Genomic DNA, 19,407 nt, shown 5'->3' on the forward strand with positions numbered 1-19,407 from the left:
CCTCCCTATGATCTCTTGGTGGTCCCCCATCCCAGGGCTAAGAATCTGGGTCCAGAATCCGCAGGCTCCTTCCCTCCCTATGATCTCTTGGTGGTCCCCCATCCCAGGGCTAAGAATCTGGGTCCAGAATCCGCAGGCTCCTTCCCTCCCTATGATCTCTTGGTGGTCCCGCATCCCAGGGCTAAGAATCTGGGTCCAGAATCCGCAGGCTCCTTCCCTCCCTATGATCTCTTGGTGGTCCCCCATCCCAGGGCTAAGAATCTGGGTCCAGAATCCGCAGGCTCCTTCCCTCCCTATGATCTCTTGGCTGTCCCCCATCCCAGGGCTGAGAATCTGGGTCCAGAATCCGCAGGCTCCTTCCCTCCCTATGATCTCTTGGTGGTCCCCCATCCCAGGGCTAAGAATCTGGGTCCAGAATCCGCAGGCTCCTTCCCTCCCTGGGATCTCCTGGTGGTCCCCCATCCCAGGGCTAAGAATCTGGGTCCAGAATCCACCAGCTCTTTTCCACCCTGTGATCTCCTGGTGGTCCCACATCCCAGGGCTAAGAATCTGGGTCCAGAATCCGCAGGCTCCTTCCCTCCCTGGGATCTCCTGGTGGTCCCCCATCCCAGGGCTAAGAATCTGGGTCCAGAATCCACCAGCTCTTTTCCACCCTGTGATCTCCTGGTGGTCCCACATCCCAGGGCTAAGAATCTGGGTCCAGAATCCGCAGGCTCCTTCCCTCCCTGGGATCTCCTGGTGGTCCCCCATCCCAGGGCTAAGAATCCGGGTCCAGAATCTACAAACTCTTGTCCACCCTGTGATCTCCTGGTGGTCCCCCATCCAAGGAAGAGCAAAGTCCCAGTTAACCTCCCGATCATTGGAAGTCATTTTTCCCACGGCCCCCTCCCCAATCCCCAACCCCAGAAGCTCCAATTCCTCCCCCCTCCTCCCCACCGCTCACCTCGCTCGACGTCCCGGAATCCCCAGCGATCCACCGCGCCCTCCAAGCGATCCCTCGCCGCCATCGCGCGCGGATCCATCCCCGCCGCCGCCGCCGCCTTCAAACCGACCAATCGCCGCTCTCGCCGCCCGTCAGCCAATCCCCGCCGGCCTGGGTGGGGGGGGGAAGACGCCTCGCGCGCCGCGCCTGCGCGCCAAAGAAAGAGGGCAAGAAGGGGCGTTCCCGGGCAGGCTAGACCCGAGGGGAAGCCCGCATGCGCCGTGCCAAGGCGCTCCTCGAAGAACCGCCTCCCGCTTTCCCTTTCCCCCCCTCCCTTTTTTTTTTACCGGGGCTGGCGCATGCGCGGTGCCCGATTCCCAGGTCCGGGACGCGGCGCGAGCTCTTCTTGCAAGCTTTGCAAGCCGGCGCTGCTTTGCAAGCGGAGGAGGAGGAAGAAGAGGAGGAAGCGGTGGGCGGCTGCCGCATCGACGGGCTGCTGTCATCGCTTGGAAGGAAAGCCGGGACCGGCTGCTCGGACGAGGCGCCGCACTTGCAATTTTGACCTCGCTGCTTTGCGGCCTTCCTTGCAACCACCGCCGCAAGGAGCGACGCCCCCGTGCAACCCCCCCCCCATCCCCACCCTTTCCCCTTCTCCGCCGTGCAAAGCATCCCCTTCTTTGCACGGTCTTTGGAAGGCGAGCAATAATAATAATAATAATAATAATAATAATAATAATAATAATAATAATAATAATAATAATAATAATAATAATAATAATAATAATATTAAGTGGGGGGAAAGCCCTGTCTCCTGCTTCTTCCCGGCTGCTTCCTTTTGCATGCCCTTCCTTGCACGCTTTTCCCGGGGAGCCCCCTCCCCACTCTCCGGCTTTGCATCTTTTAACTCGGCTTGCAAGCTGCGCCTTTTCCTCCTTGCACGCCCACCTGCCTTGCCTTGGCTCCCTCGGCTCTCCTTTGCAGCTGGGCTCTGCATCTCGGGGTCCCCCTTCTCCCCCACTTTAGGTTCCCTTATGTCCGGGTCTGCCTTGGTCTCAAGAGGCAAGTGGGGGTCCTTTCTGCCCTTGAGCCTTTCCCGGCCTTAAAAGCTTCATCACCTGCATCCCCAGCCAGTCAGCATCCCCTTTGGCTCCTGCATCCCCATCTCTGGCTTGAGCCAGAGTGGTCCAGCAGAGTGGTCCAGCAAAGGCCAGGTTGCTTCTAGGGCGGATTTCAGCATCTTCCCAGCCTTGAGCATCTTTTAGGCAGGGCCCGCTTTCCCTGGCTTGGGCTGGGGTCCTGTTGGAGTTCTTGGTAGGGGTGGTGCCCTCCGCCCCGCCCCCCCTCTCCCGACCCCCGAGATGAGCTTCTTTGGCTTTGGACAAAGCGCCGAATTGGAACTGGTCCTGAGCGATGCCGAGAGCAGGCGCCGGGCGGAACATAAGACGGAGGAAGGCAAGAAGGAGAAATATTTCCTCTTTTATGACGGCGAAACCGTATCCGGGAGGGTCATCTTAACCCTGAAGCACCCCAACAAACGCCTGGAACACCAGGGCATCAAGGTGGAATTCATTGGGCAAATTGGTAAGATGGGCTAATGCTGGCTAGTTGGCGTGACGGTGGGAAGGGAATTCATCCTGGTTCCCGAATTTGACCCATTCTGGCTAGGTCACCTGACAGTAGGAAGGGAATTAATACTGGTTCTCTTTGCCCCAAGGGACACGGTGGCTCAGTGGCTAAGACGCTGAGCTTGTCGATCAAAAGGTCGGCAGTTCAGCGGTTCAAATCCCTAGTGCCGCATAATGGGGTGAGCTCCCGTGACTTGTCCCAGCTTCTGCCAACCTAGCAGTTCGAAAGCACGTAAAAAATGCGAGTAGAAAAATTGGGACCACCTTTGGTGAGAAGGGAACAGCGTTCCGTGCGCCTTTGGCGTTGAGTCATGCCGGCCACATGACCACGGAGACGTCTTCGGACAGCGTTGGCTCTTTGGCTTTGAAATGGAGATGAGCACCGCCCCCTAGAGTCGGGAATGACTAGCACATATGTGCGAGGGGAACCTTTAACTTTACCTTGATAAGCAGAAACTGCATTCACGATGCTTTATTTCAGTAGTCCCTTAAGCCAAGTGCAAGTACAAGGAGTGCCCGTTTAGCACCTGACTTGTTTAGTGACCAATCATTGTTATGAGAGTGATGAAAAGGTAACTTTACTGCAAAGGGTAAAGCAAGGTCTTCAGAACAAGCCAAAGCTGAAGTCAGGTCGTAAGCACAGTTGCCGTTTTGCTTAACTATCGCTTTGCTTAACGACCAAGTTGTCGGTCCCAATTGTGGCCACTAGATGAGGACTATCCGTAAAAGAACCTGGATGATACTTCTGAAGCCAGCTTTTGGTGTCTTCTGGCATGCCATCAAAGGACATCACTGAAACATGGTAAAAGTTTTTGACAGTCAGAGAAGAGTAGGTAATTCTGAGGATGGAAAATATCTTTGGTGTTTGGGATAAAATTTAAACAGAGTTTGAGGTTTGGGGTATATTTTTACGATGATTGGCAGTTTTTTATTCTCACTACAAAGAGTAACTTTCTGAATTGCTTTGCAGCAAAAAATATTTTGCCTTAGAGCTGGGGTATCAACCTTGGCAACTTTTAAGAGTTGTGAACTTCAACTCCCAGAATTCCCTAGCTAGCTATGCCTGGCTAGGGAATTCTGGGCATTGGTCTTAAAGTTGCCCATATTGGACATCCCTACCAAAGTCAAGTCAGGTTTAGAGTTTGGCGTCTTTGTAGACTGCTTCAATTTGGCAAGGGAATTGGATTAGCTTTAAGGTGAGTTTTTATGGTCACTGGCAATAATCCTATTAGAGTGACGATCGCTTTTTGACTAATTTAGGTAAAATAAATGCTTTTCTATTGGATTAGATTAGGCTTGCTTCAGGTCTAAATTGAACTTTTAAGGAGTGGATGAGTTTTCAGATTTCAGTGTTTTTATGATGATAGTCTTAAATTTTTGTTAGGATGTAGAGGTGGCTTGGTTTTAAAGAAAAACTATTTCTTTTAAGGTCAGCTTACCGCTGACCTTTCCTTGAAGGCTGTAATTGAATTTTCTATGAGATTTAGCTGCAGGAGGAGTTTTTATGATTCGTGGTTATCTTAATGTCATCTCACAAATGGATGTTGCTTTTTGAGATAACACTTTAGGCTAAGCCACCGTTTTCCCCGTCACGTTAATTTTAGACTTTGTTGAATTATATCGTTCAAATTTCATAAGACTGGAAACTTTCTAAACTCATCCCTAAAGGAGAGGGATGGTTGAAAAATGTGAAAAATAAATAACACTTTGGGGTGACACTTCTTATTTTATATTCATGGAATGAAAACATCCTGTATCCATTTTCAAAGCTCACCGCTGTGGCCACACATATTTATTTATTTTTATCTCGGATCTGAGAGTTTACCCAGAGGACCTATTAATTATCTTGAAAATGCCAACTGGCAATTTTGAATGTCACGCATACTCCGAGTGCAAATTTGCTGAACTTTTTTCCCAGTAAATTTTCTTTGTTGTTGTTATTTTTAATCAGGGAGAACTTGCATGCACCAGATTTGATTCTATTTCACTCTTCCCTGATAGAATATCACAGCATTTTAACTGGGCAACAGTAAATAACTGTCAGCAGGGTGGATTTGATTTAAATCAAGTCGATTTAAATCACTAGTAAAAAGACTTGATTTAAATCAACTCGATTTAAATCATAATTTTTAAAGAGCAACTGTCATCTTTGCTACTCCTTTGACCCACTGTTGACTCACCGATACTCCCAGTGTTGCAGAATATACAGCCTTGTGCTACATAACTAAGCTCCATTTCATGCTGAATAAACTAAATTGTTTATGTATCTTAAATAGAAAACTATCTTACGATAGATTTATGAATTCAATAAAAATCAAAAAATTCTGATTTTTTTTGATTTTTCTAAAAAAATCATTGATTTTTATCCACCCTGATTATGAGGTATTAATTGAATTAAGAATTAAGGTGGGTTAATAGAAGCGTAATTGTTTTGATTAAGTAAATATGAGTAAACTTTTTCTAAGATGGTATTAGTTGAGATATGTGATTTAAGATTAAGAAATAAGTGTTATGGCAAAATAGAATATATAAAATTTTGTTAAAGATGACAAAAAATTGAACAAATTGATGACCGGATCAAAGCTCTGTTCCGAAAAGATGTAATTTGTGTGTTTGAAAAAAAAATAATAATAAAAAAAACTTTTTGCAAAAAAAAAAAAAAGTGGTTACTATTTCTGGTTGATCAAGACAGATGGAACAGTAGTAATTCTTTTTGTAAAAAACAGCAGCCAACAACTCTGAGCTGCTCAGATCAATGAACTGCGCCAGGCTTGATGGAAATGGGCGAGCAACCTTTTTACGTAAAGCTTGCTTTATTAAAATGCTGCGTAATTTAAGATAACGACTGCTCAGTTGCATTCGACTTTCGTTCAATTATTCACGCAGCATTCTGGATTCCCAGAGAAAACCGTTGGCGATGGCTTAACTCAAAATGCCTGGTTTTTTTTGTGTGTGTATGTGGCTCAGGAGAGGCCATTTCTACATAATAGCTCAGAACTGAATCCATTTGCCTGACCTAGTTTGTAGTTGTCCTTTCCTTGCACTAGTAACTGTTCTGTGTCATGTTGGCCAAAATTAAACCTGGGAGGGAAAAATAACATCAGCACAGCAGAATAACTTAGTAGAAAGTTTTCTCCAAAATATTTTGGGTTTTTTCTCCCCCCACCCCACGTTTCTCAAAGGGATCAGATATCACGGTGATACATCAGGGTGGCATCAGAGGCGTGGTGGCGCAATGAGTTGGAATGCAATATTGCAGGGATAACTCTGCCCACTGCCAGGAGTTCGATTCTCACCAGCTCAAGGTTGACTCAGCCTTCCATCCTTCCGAGGTCGGTAAAATGAAGACCCAGATTATTGGGGGCAATAGGCCAAGGGTGGGCTGCTGACGGGTTCGCAGGGGTTCGGGAGAACCTCTAGCTAAGATTCTGTGCAGGTCGGAGAACTCCAAATCCCACTCCTGGCTGGCCCCGCCCCTCCCAAGAGTACCCACACAGCCCGTTTTGGATGCAGGTAAGTGTAGGGTGTGTGCGGAGGCTTGGCAAGGGCGAAAAATGGGCCTACTGGAAGTTTGGGAACGTTTCCGACCTCCGGAGCCTGGGAAGGCCATTTTCGCCTTCCTGGAGGCTCGAGGAAAGCCTCCAGAGCCTGGGAAGGGCAAAAACGCCCTCCTGTGGTGCAGGAGACCAACTAGGCCACGCCCGTCATGGCCACGCCCACCGAACAACCGGGCAGAGAACCCCTTGCTAAAATTTTTGAAGCCCACCCCTGCAATAGGCTGACTCTAAACTGCTTAGAGAAGGCTGTAAAGCACTATGAAGTGGTATATGAGTCTTTAAGTGCTATTGATGTTGCTATTTTAATTTTGTTTTAACATGGAAGTATCCTTTTTAATTGAGAGTATATCCTTCCCTAGAATTATACTACGACCGAGGGAATCATCATGAATTTGTGTCTCTGGTAAAAGATTTGGCCCGTCCTGGTGAATTCACCCAATCACAAACTTTTGACTTTGAATTCACCCATGTGGAGAAACCGTACGAATCCTACACTGGGCAGAATGTGAAGCTCAGGTGAGTTCAATTCCCACGAGTGGGTTTCTCTAGCCAAGTCTTTTCTGTTTTTTTCCCCAGGAGATAAACCTGGTGTCAGGGTTCCAACGGATGCCCTAATTCAGGGGTCCTCAAACTTGGCAGCTTTAAGACTTGTGGACTTCAACTCCCAGAATTTATGCTGGCTGGAGAATTCTGGGAGTTGAAGTCCACAAGTCTTAAAGCTGCCAAGTTTGAAGACCTCTTCCCTAATTAAATCATGAGTCTTGAGCCAAGCTTCAAAAGAAATCCAGTTATTTATTAGGAGCTTCATATCTGAACGTTCCCAAATGAAGCCAGCTCTGACACTACGTAATTTACGCTCCAATTATGACCCTGTTTTCCCCCTCCCCCCCCCCCAGGTGTGTCATCAATCACATTGGCCAACAGAGCAGCTCCCCTTCGGCTGCTATAGGTATCCCTGGGATACAGCCTTGAGGGAGATAAGCATGGAATGTGCATCCGTTTTTGGCTGCTGTGCAGTTTCGCCAGTTTCCCATCCCCCCTGGCCTATGGCAATTTGAGAGCAGGCCAGGGATGCTTTGCGAGTTGACACCTGGTTAGAAGCATCTTAATCCACCTTTTCCCCTTTTGCAGGTACTTCCTCCGAGCCACTGTGAGCCGCAGATTGAACGACGTGGTGAAAGAGATGGACATTGTGGTACATACCCTTAGCACTTATCCAGAGCTCAACTCCTCCATTAAGATGGAGGTGGGGATTGAAGACTGTCTACATATTGAGTTTGAGTACAATAAATCCAAGTAAGTTGGTTTATGGTGCACTTCTTAATAGTCTTGTGGCGGGTGATATGTGAGTCTTGTAGTGGTTGATGCAGCCAAGGAACATGTGAAGAACGTTTGCAGGAACTGGGTATGTCTAGTTTAATGAAAAGGACGACCAGGGCTGACATAATAGAGTTGCAAGAAAAAGTATGTGAACCCCTTGGTATTACGTGGAGTTTTGCATGAATTGGTCATAAAATGTGCTCTGAACTTCATCTAAGTCACAACAATAGAAAAACACAGTCTGCTTAAAATAATACTACACAAACATTAGATGTTGCCATGATTTAATTGAACATAACATGTAAACATTCACAGTGCAGAAATCCAATTTAAATTTTTAAAAATCCATTTTTTAATTTATTTATTTTAAAAAATCATCGATTTTTATCTACCCTGTTTTAGTGTCCCTTTTACAGCTGTTGTGACGGAGAAATGTTGGAAGAGAACTTCCAACCTTGAGTCCCTGCAGGAAAGGACGAAGCAGCTCCACAGCTATAGATTAAATTAAGGGTCTGTCAAGAGAACAGGTTATTCTGATCCACCAGCCTCATTCCCTGTTGAGCTATTCTATACCATCTCTTCCAGGTACCACTTAAAAGACGTGATTGTCGGGAAGATCTACTTCCTTCTCGTCCGGATCAAGATCAAACACATGGAGATTGACATCATCAAGAGGGAAACCACTGGCACGGGGCCCAACGTCTACCATGAAAATGACACCATTGCTAAATATGAGATCATGGACGGAGCCCCTGTGAGAGGTGAGGTGAAAGAACCACCTCCATGGCAGAAGGGGAGGGGGCTTTCAAGGGCCTTGTGGCCAGTGGTGGGGACAGAGAAAGCCATCTAACTTTTCCTCACTTCTCTCCATCTGTTCTGACCTAGGCTTCCCCAAACCACGAAGCAGACTCCTTGTCCCGACAAAACCCCTTTTTTATTAAGTTACTGTGAATTCCTCTCATTCACATCCAGCCAAGTCTTTCAAGGGTGAATTTACAGTCACAGAACTTATCTGGCTTGGAGAGCTGCCAGGCCGATATCTTCAAAACTTGGCAAGGAGTCTCGGAGAGTCACGAACCAATTAAGCGAATTAATTGTCTCCTGCAAACTCCACTCCCCTTTCGCTCCTCTTTTATTCCCTCTGGGAGGGGCCATTTATTGTCAACCTGTGGCTTTACTCCCAAGTCGACCCTTGTTCTTTAGCGGTTCCCTTCGTCTGAAAACTCTGTGCATGCGCACACTGGGAACAGGCTCCAGCTGTTTGTCTGTCTCACTGATGTCTGACTCCAAAGGCAGCTGATAGCTGGCATCCGGCCCTGGCCCCCTCTCTGCCTCTGATGCAGAGCCCTCATCAGAGCCTCCCCCAGACTCCAGGACTGGCCCATGTTCCTCCCCAACCTCCTCACTGTCCGAATTTGTTGCCAGCTCTGCTGGCCACTGGCAGGCCACAACACTATTCTAATGTCTTGTTTATGGCATACTCCAGGATTATAGGAGGTAGGGATATTAGATATGTGTACCGCCTGGAGATATAAATTTTAAAAAATATATATTGTATATCATTATATAATATCATCTACATAGGTAAAATCTAAAATAAATATAAGAATAAAAGCGCAGTGATGCATGAATAAAATAAATATATATTTGGGGGAAAAAAACACATTTTGATATTTTACAATCAAAATTCCTCAACAAAGTTGCATGTTAAAAATAAATAATAAAACTCAAAATGAAGCCTAGAAAAATAAAATAGCAACGTTGAATAATAAAAACTATAATGAAACCAATAAATAAAACAGTAATAATGAATACTAAAATTAAATAATAAAAATAACTGGTTGTGTGTGTGTTTGTGTATTTTTATTCAATCATACACCAGTGTTCTCTCTCCCTTTGTGTGTGAGTGTATATATAATATATATATAATACATAATATATAAAGGAGAATATTTGTAAAATTCTTGCTGCTCTCTGAGCTTGGTTGTTTTTTTGCAGACACTTCATTACCAAATTAGGTAACATCATCAGTGCTACGAGTGAGTGGGGGTTTATAAACAGAGAGCAAATCCCCATTCTCTCCTAGTACTGATTTTGTTACCTAGTTTGGTAATAAAACGTCTGCAAGAAAACAAAACCCAGAGAGCCCCAAGGACCCCTCAAATATATCAAAGAAGGATAAAGGCCTAATAATAATACTCGGTCGGCTAACTGCCACTCCCTTCCTTTGCAGGAGAGTCCATCCCAATTCGGCTCTTCCTGGCTGGCTATGAACTGACTCCCACCATGAGAGACATCAATAAGAAGTTCTCGGTGCGCTATTACCTCAACCTGGTGCTAATTGATGAGGAGGAGCGACGTTATTTTAAACAGCAGGTGAGAAAACCGAATTATCTGGAGGGGGTTTGGGACAGGAGTCAAATCCTGAGGCAGGGAGTTCCCCAAACCCTTATCCCCACCCCCCACCCCCTGCCACGGCCCTAAGAGCCATGTTTCTCCACCTGAGCAACTTGAAGCTTGAGCGGACTTCAACTCCCAGAATTCCCCAGCCAGCCAGTCGTAATGGAACCTAGAGTCCCCATCCTACGTTATGACGACTGTCACTCGAGCACCCTGATTCACGTGATTTTATGACCTTTTTTGTGCCGGTTGAGCAAAAGACACAGTCGTTAAAACGGGTCAATGCAATCTTACGGGCGTTTATTGCCCTAAACGGGGCCAAAAATCTTGTTTTCTGGGGAAAAAAAACATAAATTGCGTGACCACAAAACACAGCAACCAGCCATAAATGTGAGCAGGTTTTTTTGTTCTGTTTTTTATTGGATTTATATACCGCCCTACTCCCGAAGGACTCAGGGCAGTGAACAGCCACAGAAAAAAACACATAAATACAAAAATTTAAAATAGAATAAAAACGAATTAAATAATTTGGCTGAGACGAATTTAAAATACCCAATGATTTAAAAACAAATTAAAATTTACATTTAAAAGGGGAAAAAGATTTAGGCCAGGCCAGCTTGATGAAATAAGAAAGTCTTGAGCGCGCGATGGAAGGTGCGCAGATCCGGAATCCTCCGTATCTCCGGGGGGAGCTCGTTCCAGATTGTAGGTTATCAAGGTCTTGTATCTGGGGGGATGCGTGTCATCATCATAACTCTGGATCTGAGCCATAAGTACCTTTGGGGTGGAGGATCTGTTGTACCTTTGAACAGTTGATAAGTGAATGATTGTTAAATGAGGACTACCTTTATAGTCCAGCAAAATCAGACTGGCCAGATTCTCTTCTTACGAAGGTAAAGGTTCCCCTCGCACATATGTGCTAGTCATTCCTGACTCTAGGGGGCGGTGCTCATCTCCGTTTCAAAGCCGAAGAGCCAGCGCTCTCCGATGACGTCTCCGTGGTCATGTGGCCGGCATGACTCAACGCCATAGGCACACTGAACGCTGTTACCTTCCCACCAAAGGTGGCTCCTATTTTTCCTACTTGCATTTTTTACGTGCTTTCGAACTGCTAGGTTGGCAGAAGCTGGGACAAGGAACGGGAGCTCACCCCGTTATGCGGCACTAGGGATTCGAACCGCCGAACTGCCGACCTTTCGATCAACAAGCTTAGGGTCTTAGCCACTGAGCCACCACGTCCCTCTTTCTCTTCTTATACTCAATCTTAAAAATGGCTTTAAGCCTTCTTACGGAATTGGTTTCCTGCTGGCATTTAAGGGTATCCATGCATTTGCTCTCTAGCGTATCCCTGTTTGATGCACAGCAAGGCCTCTGGTGCACATTGCTGCCCCTGCCCAGACTTTTTCAGAACATCCGGGGTCCAGAACGATGAGAGATGTAGTCCTGAGCATCCGTTGGGGCCCCTAAATTTCCTCTTCTGGATTAGCTTGGGGCAGCACTTTTATTTATTTATTTATTTATTTATTTATTTATTTATTTATTTATTTATTTATTTATTTATTTATTTATTATATTTCTATACCGCCTTTCTCCCGTAGGACTCAAGGCGGTGTACAGTCAAGAAATATATAGACACACAAACATCATAAAATTGCTAATTAAAATTATTACTTAGTTTGGTCAATTAAATAAAACCCAGAATTAGATAACATTTAAAAAATCATTCACATGTTCGTATGTTTAGCCCCGCCTGTTGGAACATCAGGGTCTTGAGGGCACGGCGGAAAGCACGGAGATCAGGGATATTCCGTATCTCCGGGGGCAGTTCATTCCAAAGGGTTGGAGCCCCCACAGAGAAGGCCCTCCCCCTGGGAGTCGCCAGTTTGACGTTGTCCTTGTCTTCTTTTCCTATGGGATGCAGGAGGTGGTGTTGTGGCGCAAAGGAGACATCGTGAGGAAAAGCATGTCCCACCAGGCAGCCATCGCTGCCCAGCGCTTCGAAGGCACCTCGTCCCAGACGGAGAACAGGACCGCCAGCCAGGCTTCAGAGAACAACGGGCGGCAGTGAGGGCCCTCGAAGGAACCGTGGAAGGAGGGGAAGAAGCATCAAGGGCTCTTCCGCCAGAAACTTGCAAACGCAAAATTATCTGTCAGGTTGTCTATCTCTCTGTGTGTGTGTGCGTGTGTGTGTTTCGTCTTTTATCTTGAGGACTAGCAGCTTAACAGGACCGTGGAAAGGGGTTGGCGCACAAAAAAAAAAAAGAATACAGCCGTTTCTCTCTACGTTCAGTATTTGTGGATAAGCTAAAGGGGCCAGGACAGATGGGAGTTTTGGATGCTGTGTCGGAAGAGAACTAGGGAAGAATATTTTGATTTCAAGAGTGTCCCAATTTTTGTCCTCTCTGTTGGAACATGGCTGCTGCCAGAGAGGTTCAACCACGTATTTAACAATCATCTGTGAATATACCACGGGTCAAAATGTTTCCCAGACTTTGGATGGCTGAGATGCGCAGGCAATCACAGCGGGTATGTCGGTGTGTACAAAGCAGCACCCGTTCTTAATGTTCTGTCATCCAAATGAAGCCGCTTCATTAATTCCTGGCCTTTGCACATTGGGCACATCATGTTGTGCCCGTAGTCATGGCGGTTTGTACCGGATGCCAAGAAGTTTCTTTGTATTTTGGTTTCTGGAAGAAGGTAAAACACACTTTGCTCCTAAGGATTTTTATCGCTAGAAGTTTTATCCCTTGGGGGGGAAAAAAAGGACTTAACCTTTAGAGAGGATTAGCGTTATGTTTCTGCATGAGTCCCTGTTCCGAAAGCACCTCGTAAACGGGGGACAAAAAATTTTGAGGATTGAGCATCGTGATGGACAAACCACTCCGTCTGAAAAGAAAGAGATGGAAACGCCTGAATCATTCAGGGAGACAGCGGGAAACCTCCTTGGAGCCATTTTTTTCTGGTGGTTAGTTCTGACACACATTGTCTTAACGTTTTTCAGGTTTGTGAGCAAAGTATCAGGTGAAAACAGTTCTTCCTACCAGCTTCCCCCAGGCTGATTTTTGCCGAGAGAGAAAGGGAGCAAAGCAGGAAAAGCCAAACAGTTTTCGCTTAAATGGCAACGACTTAAAAACACCCTGTCCTGGCTTCTGTCAAAAATTATCCTTTTTAAGCCAGAGGTGGGAGAAACGATGGTCCTTTTATGACTTGTGGACTTCAACTCCCTGTTGTGGCCCGTCAGCGGCCTGTGGAGCTAGTAGCTGATTCCGACAGCGAGGAGGCTGGTGTAGTGCTGCGCCAGCAGCCTGTGCAGCTGGCACTCGAGTCGGACAATGAGGAGGCTGGAGAAGATGTGGTATCAGAGGCGGGGATTCAGCCAGGGCCTTCAGAAGCTCCCTTAAGTGAAGAGGAAGAAGAGGAGGAGCCTCTTCTCGATGCACAGGCGCGCAGAGCTGCCAAAAAGCAGGAGTGGCTCCTCAGGAGGAGGTCTCCTCAAGAGTAAAGCTTGGGGCTAATTGGCCACTCCCTTAGCCTATTTAAGGAAGAATGCCGACTGAAGCAATTTGCAGGGAACAACTTCATTCACACTCCTTCGCGTCTGGATCTTAGTTCTTTGCAAATTGCTTCTGGCAAATTTTCTGCCAACTCTAGTAAGGTTACGATTATTTATTCTTTGGATTCTTGTAGGCTGTTAAGAAAGTTAATTAACAGCCTTTGTTTGAAAAAAGACTGATTTAATTTAGTAAACTAAGGTTTGTACAGACTTTGTGTGTGCTGCGTTTTTTGGGGTCCACAGCTGGGGCAGAACACTCCCAGAATTCCTGAGCCAGCATGGAATTCTGGGTGTTGAAGTCCACAAGTCACAAAAGGGCCATCCTTCCCCACCCCTATTTTTAAGCCCAGTCAAATTTATTTTCTCGAGATTCCCAAGAATTCTGTTGCTTCCCACTCTTGGGATTCGTAAAGTGTGCGGTGAGAAAAATGGAAGCAACCGCCTACCCTCCTCTCAGAGGAGTTTCTCTGTTGCATCTCTGCCTGATGACACTGTTCTGGATTTGTTTCCTGCTGGGACAGCGTGTGTCTCTGCTGGGAACCGTACAGCTGTTCTTCTGCAGAAAATCATCTTTTGGAGGAAAAGAGCCAAAAAGAGCGGATCACGGACACAAATGTCTTCTGTGAACAATGAGCCACCAGCCCACCTAACTTAGCGATGTTGCCACAGCGGTGACCGCTCTCCGTCTGCTTCCTACTTTTGCTTTGCTTCCTGAGCTCATTCAGGCTAGAAAAATGGACGTCCAGTCGCCTGCAGCAGAGATCTTCCACCTTTCCATGCAGAGAAACCAAATTTTCAACTTTAGCTGAAGATAACAGTAACAAGAGTTGGAAGGGACCTTGGAGGTCATCTAGTCTGACCCCCTGCTCACGCAGGAGACCTGTACTAGGGATTCGAACCGCCAAACTGCCGACCTTTCTGATCGACAAGCTCAGTGACTGAGCCACCCTAGTCAGGGTATGGAATGAGCTGAGTGCATCTTAAATATAGTGCAAGCTGAATTTTCTTGGGTTTTGTTCCCCGTTCCTTTCAAAAGGAATTAATAATAACAGAAGAGAATAAAGGAATTTTGGAGGTCTTCTAATCCAATCCCCTGCTCAAGCAGGAAACCCTATGCCAGTGATGGCTAACCTTTTTGCCATCGCGTGCCGGGAAGTGGGGGAGGTTCGCACGCGTGCGTGCCCACACCCCATAATTCTATGCGCCCCACCCCGCTCATGCGCACACGACCCCCTCCCCCCGCTCCTGGCATGCGATGGCCCAGTAGGCCCGTTTTTCTTTCTCACCTGGCTCCAGATCCCCTCTATACATCTGGGGAGGTTGAAAACAGCCTTCCCCACCCCCTCGGAAGCCCTCCGGAGGCCAGAAAAGGCCCGTTTCCAGTTGGACAGGAAGTGACTTTTTCTGTCCCCAGCCTCCAAAGACTCCTAAAGAGGGGTGGGGAAGGCTGTTTTTTGCCCTCCCCAGATGCATAGAGAGGATCTGGAGCCAGGTGAGAAAGAAAAATGGGCTTTCACCCCCCCCAGGCCCTCCAGAGGCAGGAAACAGCCTGTTTCCCTACTTCTGGTGGGCCCAGAAGGCCCGAAAATCAGCTGGCCGCCGCGCACCAGAGCTGAGCTGGCGTGCCAGGTAACATGCCTCCGTGTGCCACCTATGGCACTCGTGCCATAGGTTCGCCATCACGGCCCTATGCCATTTCAGACAAATTAAGGACAGTTGTGGCCAGTCTTGTTTGATTTCTTATTCCCTGGCTCCGTTGTGTGATAAATAAGCACTTTTTGTCCTAAAGGTGGATTGAAATCATGGGTTATTGTTTGCAAATGTTCTGAAGAGTGTGTGAAATCAATCCACGTTCACTCATTTAGCAGCATGGTCAGTACTGTCTCGGTCCATTTTTGGACTTCAGCACTTTTAGGATTCCCCTGGTATTTTATTTTTAATTTTTTTTAAAAAATGTTACATTATACATGCTCTTAAATTGGAGTGGATTGTCCGGGGACTTCGTGAGGCTTCCGATCCTGGTGTTTGCATCACCAGAGTTCAGCAACAAAGGTGCAGTTTTCCCCACCAATTTGGGGAAAGGAAAAAAAAAAAAAGAACTATATATATTAAGGCTACTGATAAACTGACTTAGCATCTCAGTTGCCTTTTGTTTTTAAAATAATGGTGTCTAAATTAGTTGCCTGATTCTGCCATACGGGATGAGAATTAGAATTGTGAACGTCTTCCTCTAGAAAAGGGAAATTACGGTTCTACTCGCTATACTATTTATAAACTACTTGTAGTATACCATCTGAATATAAATTGAATGAATAACTGAAAGGTAAGTAGCTAACGGTTTTAAGAATTCTGGACCAATCTTATTCCTGATCACCTTTCACAGAAGTTTCTGTGAAAACATGGAAAGATACCAACCGTCTCGCTTTTTGTTCTGCAATAAAGTCAGGTTTCTAGTCCTCATGGATGTCGGCATCTAAAGTTTGTGGGTTGCACCCTGTCCAGATTTCAGAAGTAGCAATTTCACCGTGGAAAATTTCCAGGGGTATCAAGTGGGGTTCTTTCCTCTTGGCCAGAAAAGTGACTCCGTTGGGAAAAAACATGAGAAATTGGGGTGCTCTGGGGCGCCCCTTTGCCTGCAGACCAATGTGGGAAAGTACCTCAAATCTTTCTTCAACTGGGTATAGGACACTATTTTGAACTTGGAACATTTTCAGAATGATTGAAGCTGTTCATTTTTATATTCAAGAGAAAAAATATTGTCCAAACGGTTGAAACTTCATTCAGTAGGCATTGTTGTTATAAGCCAGTTTGGTTTAAAGGTGGCTTGTTGACTAAGAGAAAGGGGGCTAAACCATGTTTAAATCACAGTGTCCAAGTTCACAATGAGCCAATATCAAGCCAATCCACAATATGACTTAGAACACTGTGCGAAACTGGCCCAGGTGCCTTGTAAATCTTAGTTATGGATTTAGCATTAGGTGTAAATTGAACCATTACAGCCTAATTATATTGACCATGGCTAATACACGATACTAAGCAAGGATAAAGCAGATGGACCTTAATTAAAATAAACCATGGTTTAGTGCAGTAGTGCGCATTAGAGGCCAAATGGTCGTATGGACTTCTTGAAACTTTGGGGTGTCCAGAATGCTTTCAAAAGTTGTCACTCAATTGAGATGGGAAGAAGAGAGATGATGATCAATGATTTGAAGAAGGAAATTACTAACTGTATATAACTTAATTTTATTCTATTTAAAAAAACGTGTATATATTTTTATTCTTGGTCTCACCAGTCTTTGTTCTGGCCTCCACTTAACCACAGTGGGGCCCAAAATTTTCTGTGGCTAAGCGAGACAGTTCAATGGATTTTGCCCCGTTTCACGTCCTAACTTGCCACCGTTGTTAAATGAACCACTGCCATTGTTTTAAGTTAATAATAATAATAATTTTATTTCTATACCGCCCTTCTCCCAAAGGACTCAGGGCGGTGTACAGCCTATTTAAAAACAGAATCAACATCAATTTAAAATAATTTTAAAATATTAAATAAATTTGGCTTAATTTAAAACCCCCAAAATTTAAAACATCCAATAACAGGGTTGTTAAGTGAATCTGGCTTCCCCATTGACTTATCTGGTTAGAAAGTCACAAAAGGTGATCCACACTGCAACCGTCGTAAGTTATGAGTTGGCAAGGGTCTGGATTTTAGCTCGTGAGACCATGAGGATGCTGCTACAATGGTGGTGTGAAAAATGATCGTAAGTCATTTTTTTTTCATTGTTAACTTCGAACCGTCACTAAACAGACTGTTGTAAGTCGAGGGCTACCTGTATACAAGCCTCCTCTGAGGATACTTTCTAATATTTCGTCAAGAAAGAGGATGAAGATGGAAAGTTTTGTGAGTGGTACCACCACTGTTCTGGAGAACTTCACGGACTGCTTGAAACTTTTCCTGTTCTTTCTGAGTTCCTTCTTCAGTTACAGCATCGTTGCCAAGCCAGGATGATGACAAAACCATCCCATCATTTTCTCAGAGAACTTTGCCACTTGGGAGTCCTTATCAATGTGTTCTTTGTGGGTTCAAAAGAAAAATCGCCGTTTGTCAAAAAGGATGCGGACACCTTAAATTAATAATCCAGTTTGCTCTCAGCTCAATCTATTAAGACTGCAGAGACATTTACTTGTAAATGTAATTTTTTTTAAAAAAAAAAAGTTTCCCCAAATGGCTGATGACAACTTTGAAGTAGGGCGCGATAAATCTATACGGGACTTTTTGCGAGAACCGTTCGTACCTTGTACTTGTATTCTCTGTGACAAGTCTGGCTCTGAGATAAATATTATTTTGAAGCTGCTGAAAGAATTAAACCTGCTCTTCCTTTTACTTCTCCAGCCGTAGGAGAGAAAGCTGGAAAGCTTTTGATTGTGAAATTCAGCTGCTAGATTGGTCTTCTGAGACGGGGAAATGGAGGTGTAGACACATTCCATTATTTTACAGAAAGAAACCAGGACCGAGTGAGAAATCCAGGTTTTTAGCATCTGCCTCTCTAATGTCCGACTCTGGAGGCAGCACATAACTCCCAGATGGCCCTGGCCCCATCTCTGCCTCCGATGCAGAGCCCTCGTCCGAGCCTTCCCCAGACTCCAGGACTGGTCCATGTTCCTCCCCAGCCTCCTCACTGTCCGACTGCTGCCAGCTCTGCAGGCTGCTGGCGGACCACAACAGCAAGGAAGGTGTCAGGGTGTGCAAGGCCTGGTAAGTAGGGCAGCCCCACCCCGCCATCCCCACCCCAACTTGATTTTTACCCGTGCGCCTTGCCCCACCTCGTGCACCCCGGAGTGGGCGGGGTCTTAACGGGCTTATTTTGTGGGTAGGGCTTACATTGGGCAGACGTGTAAAAATAAAGCCAGGGCTTGCTTTCGGGGTAGGTCGTATTTTTGGGAAACACGGCAAGTCACTTTTTCATGCCCTTGTAACTTTGAACAGCGACTAAACAAATAGTTGTTAAGTCAAGGGCTACCCATATTTATTTCACATCAGTTCCAGCTTAGGAAAAGTCCCCTCGTTTGTCTCCGGTTTGGGACAGTAGGGAAATAAAAAGTTGTAGATAAGAAATGATGGGATTCCGTGACAATCAGGAAAAAAAACGCATTTGGGGAGGTGAGGTCCAAAAGGGGATTCTATAGGTAAGCTGAGCGACATGTAAATTTTAAGCCTCTCCATTGTTTACCTGTTTCTTAACCCATTCTTTTAAATGTTTGTATTTTTAAAAGAATGGGAAATTTTCTTTTGACTCCAATTTTAAAAAAAGGGACACACACTTTGAAAAGTTATGGACTGGTGTGACTTTTTCCCAATTTTTTTTTTCCAATATTTTTTTAAATTTGATTTATATGCCGCCCTTCTCCGGAGACTCAGGGCGGCTTACAATGCGTTAAACAATAGCCTTCATACTTTTGTATATTTATACAAAGTCAGCTTATTGCCCCCACAAACTGGGTCCTTGAGCTGTCTTTCAAACGAGAAACTCAAGACATCTCTGCCTTGAAGCAATGTATTGGTTGGTTATCCTGCTTGATTTATTTTTAAAAAATAAGGCAGCGAGCAGTTCCAACATCCCTTCCTCCTATTTACCCCACAACAACAAAACAACATCAATAACGCTGTGAGATAGGCTGAGAGCAGTGTAGTGAAATCCAAATTCTTTTACTACCGGTTCTGTGGGCGTGGTATGGCTTGGTGGGCGTGGCAAGGGAAGGATACTGCAAAATCTCCATTCCCACCTCACTCCAGGGGAAGGATACTGCAAAATCTCCACTCCTGGGGAAGGATACTGCAAAATCCCCATTCCCTCCCCACTCTGGGGCCAGCCAGAGGTAGTATTTGCCGGTTTTCTGAACTACTCAAAATTTCCGCTACTGGTTCTCCAGAACCTGCTGGATTTCACCCCGGCTGAGAGGGACTAGGCCAAACTCACCCAGGCAACATTCATGCCCGAGGTGGGACTATAACTCACCATCTCCTAGGGTTTG

General features: G+C 45.6%; 1 protein-coding gene across 2 annotated transcripts; it reads left to right on the plus strand.

Moving 5' to 3' along the window:
• The first annotated feature begins 2,280 nt into the window (after nt 1–2,280).
• VPS26B (VPS26 retromer complex component B) lies at nt 2,281–17,701 on the plus strand. Of its 2 annotated transcripts, XR_011600963.1 has the most exons (7): nt 2,281–2,503; nt 6,464–6,620; nt 7,236–7,400; nt 8,010–8,185; nt 9,658–9,800; nt 11,746–11,978; nt 17,183–17,701. XR_011600963.1 is itself a non-coding variant. In XM_070952344.1 (6 exons), the coding sequence occupies exons 1-6, from the start codon at nt 2,281–2,283 to the stop codon at nt 11,890–11,892; spliced, it is 1,011 nt and encodes a 336-aa protein (XP_070808445.1). In that variant the 3' UTR covers nt 11,893–13,285. The 2 variants fall into 2 exon arrangements, 1 of the variants encoding a protein (XP_070808445.1); XM_070952344.1 differs by lacking the exon at nt 17,183–17,701 and having other exon boundaries at nt 11,746–13,285.
• Nucleotides 17,702–19,407: the final 1,706 nt, after the last annotated feature.

The sequence above is a fragment of the Pituophis catenifer genome, unplaced genomic scaffold (assembly GCF_029215685.1).
Source record: "Pituophis catenifer annectens isolate HBS135680 unplaced genomic scaffold, rPitCat1.0.hap2 SCAF_12, whole genome shotgun sequence".
In the NCBI taxonomy this organism is placed as follows: domain Eukaryota; kingdom Metazoa; phylum Chordata; class Lepidosauria; order Squamata; family Colubridae; genus Pituophis; species Pituophis catenifer.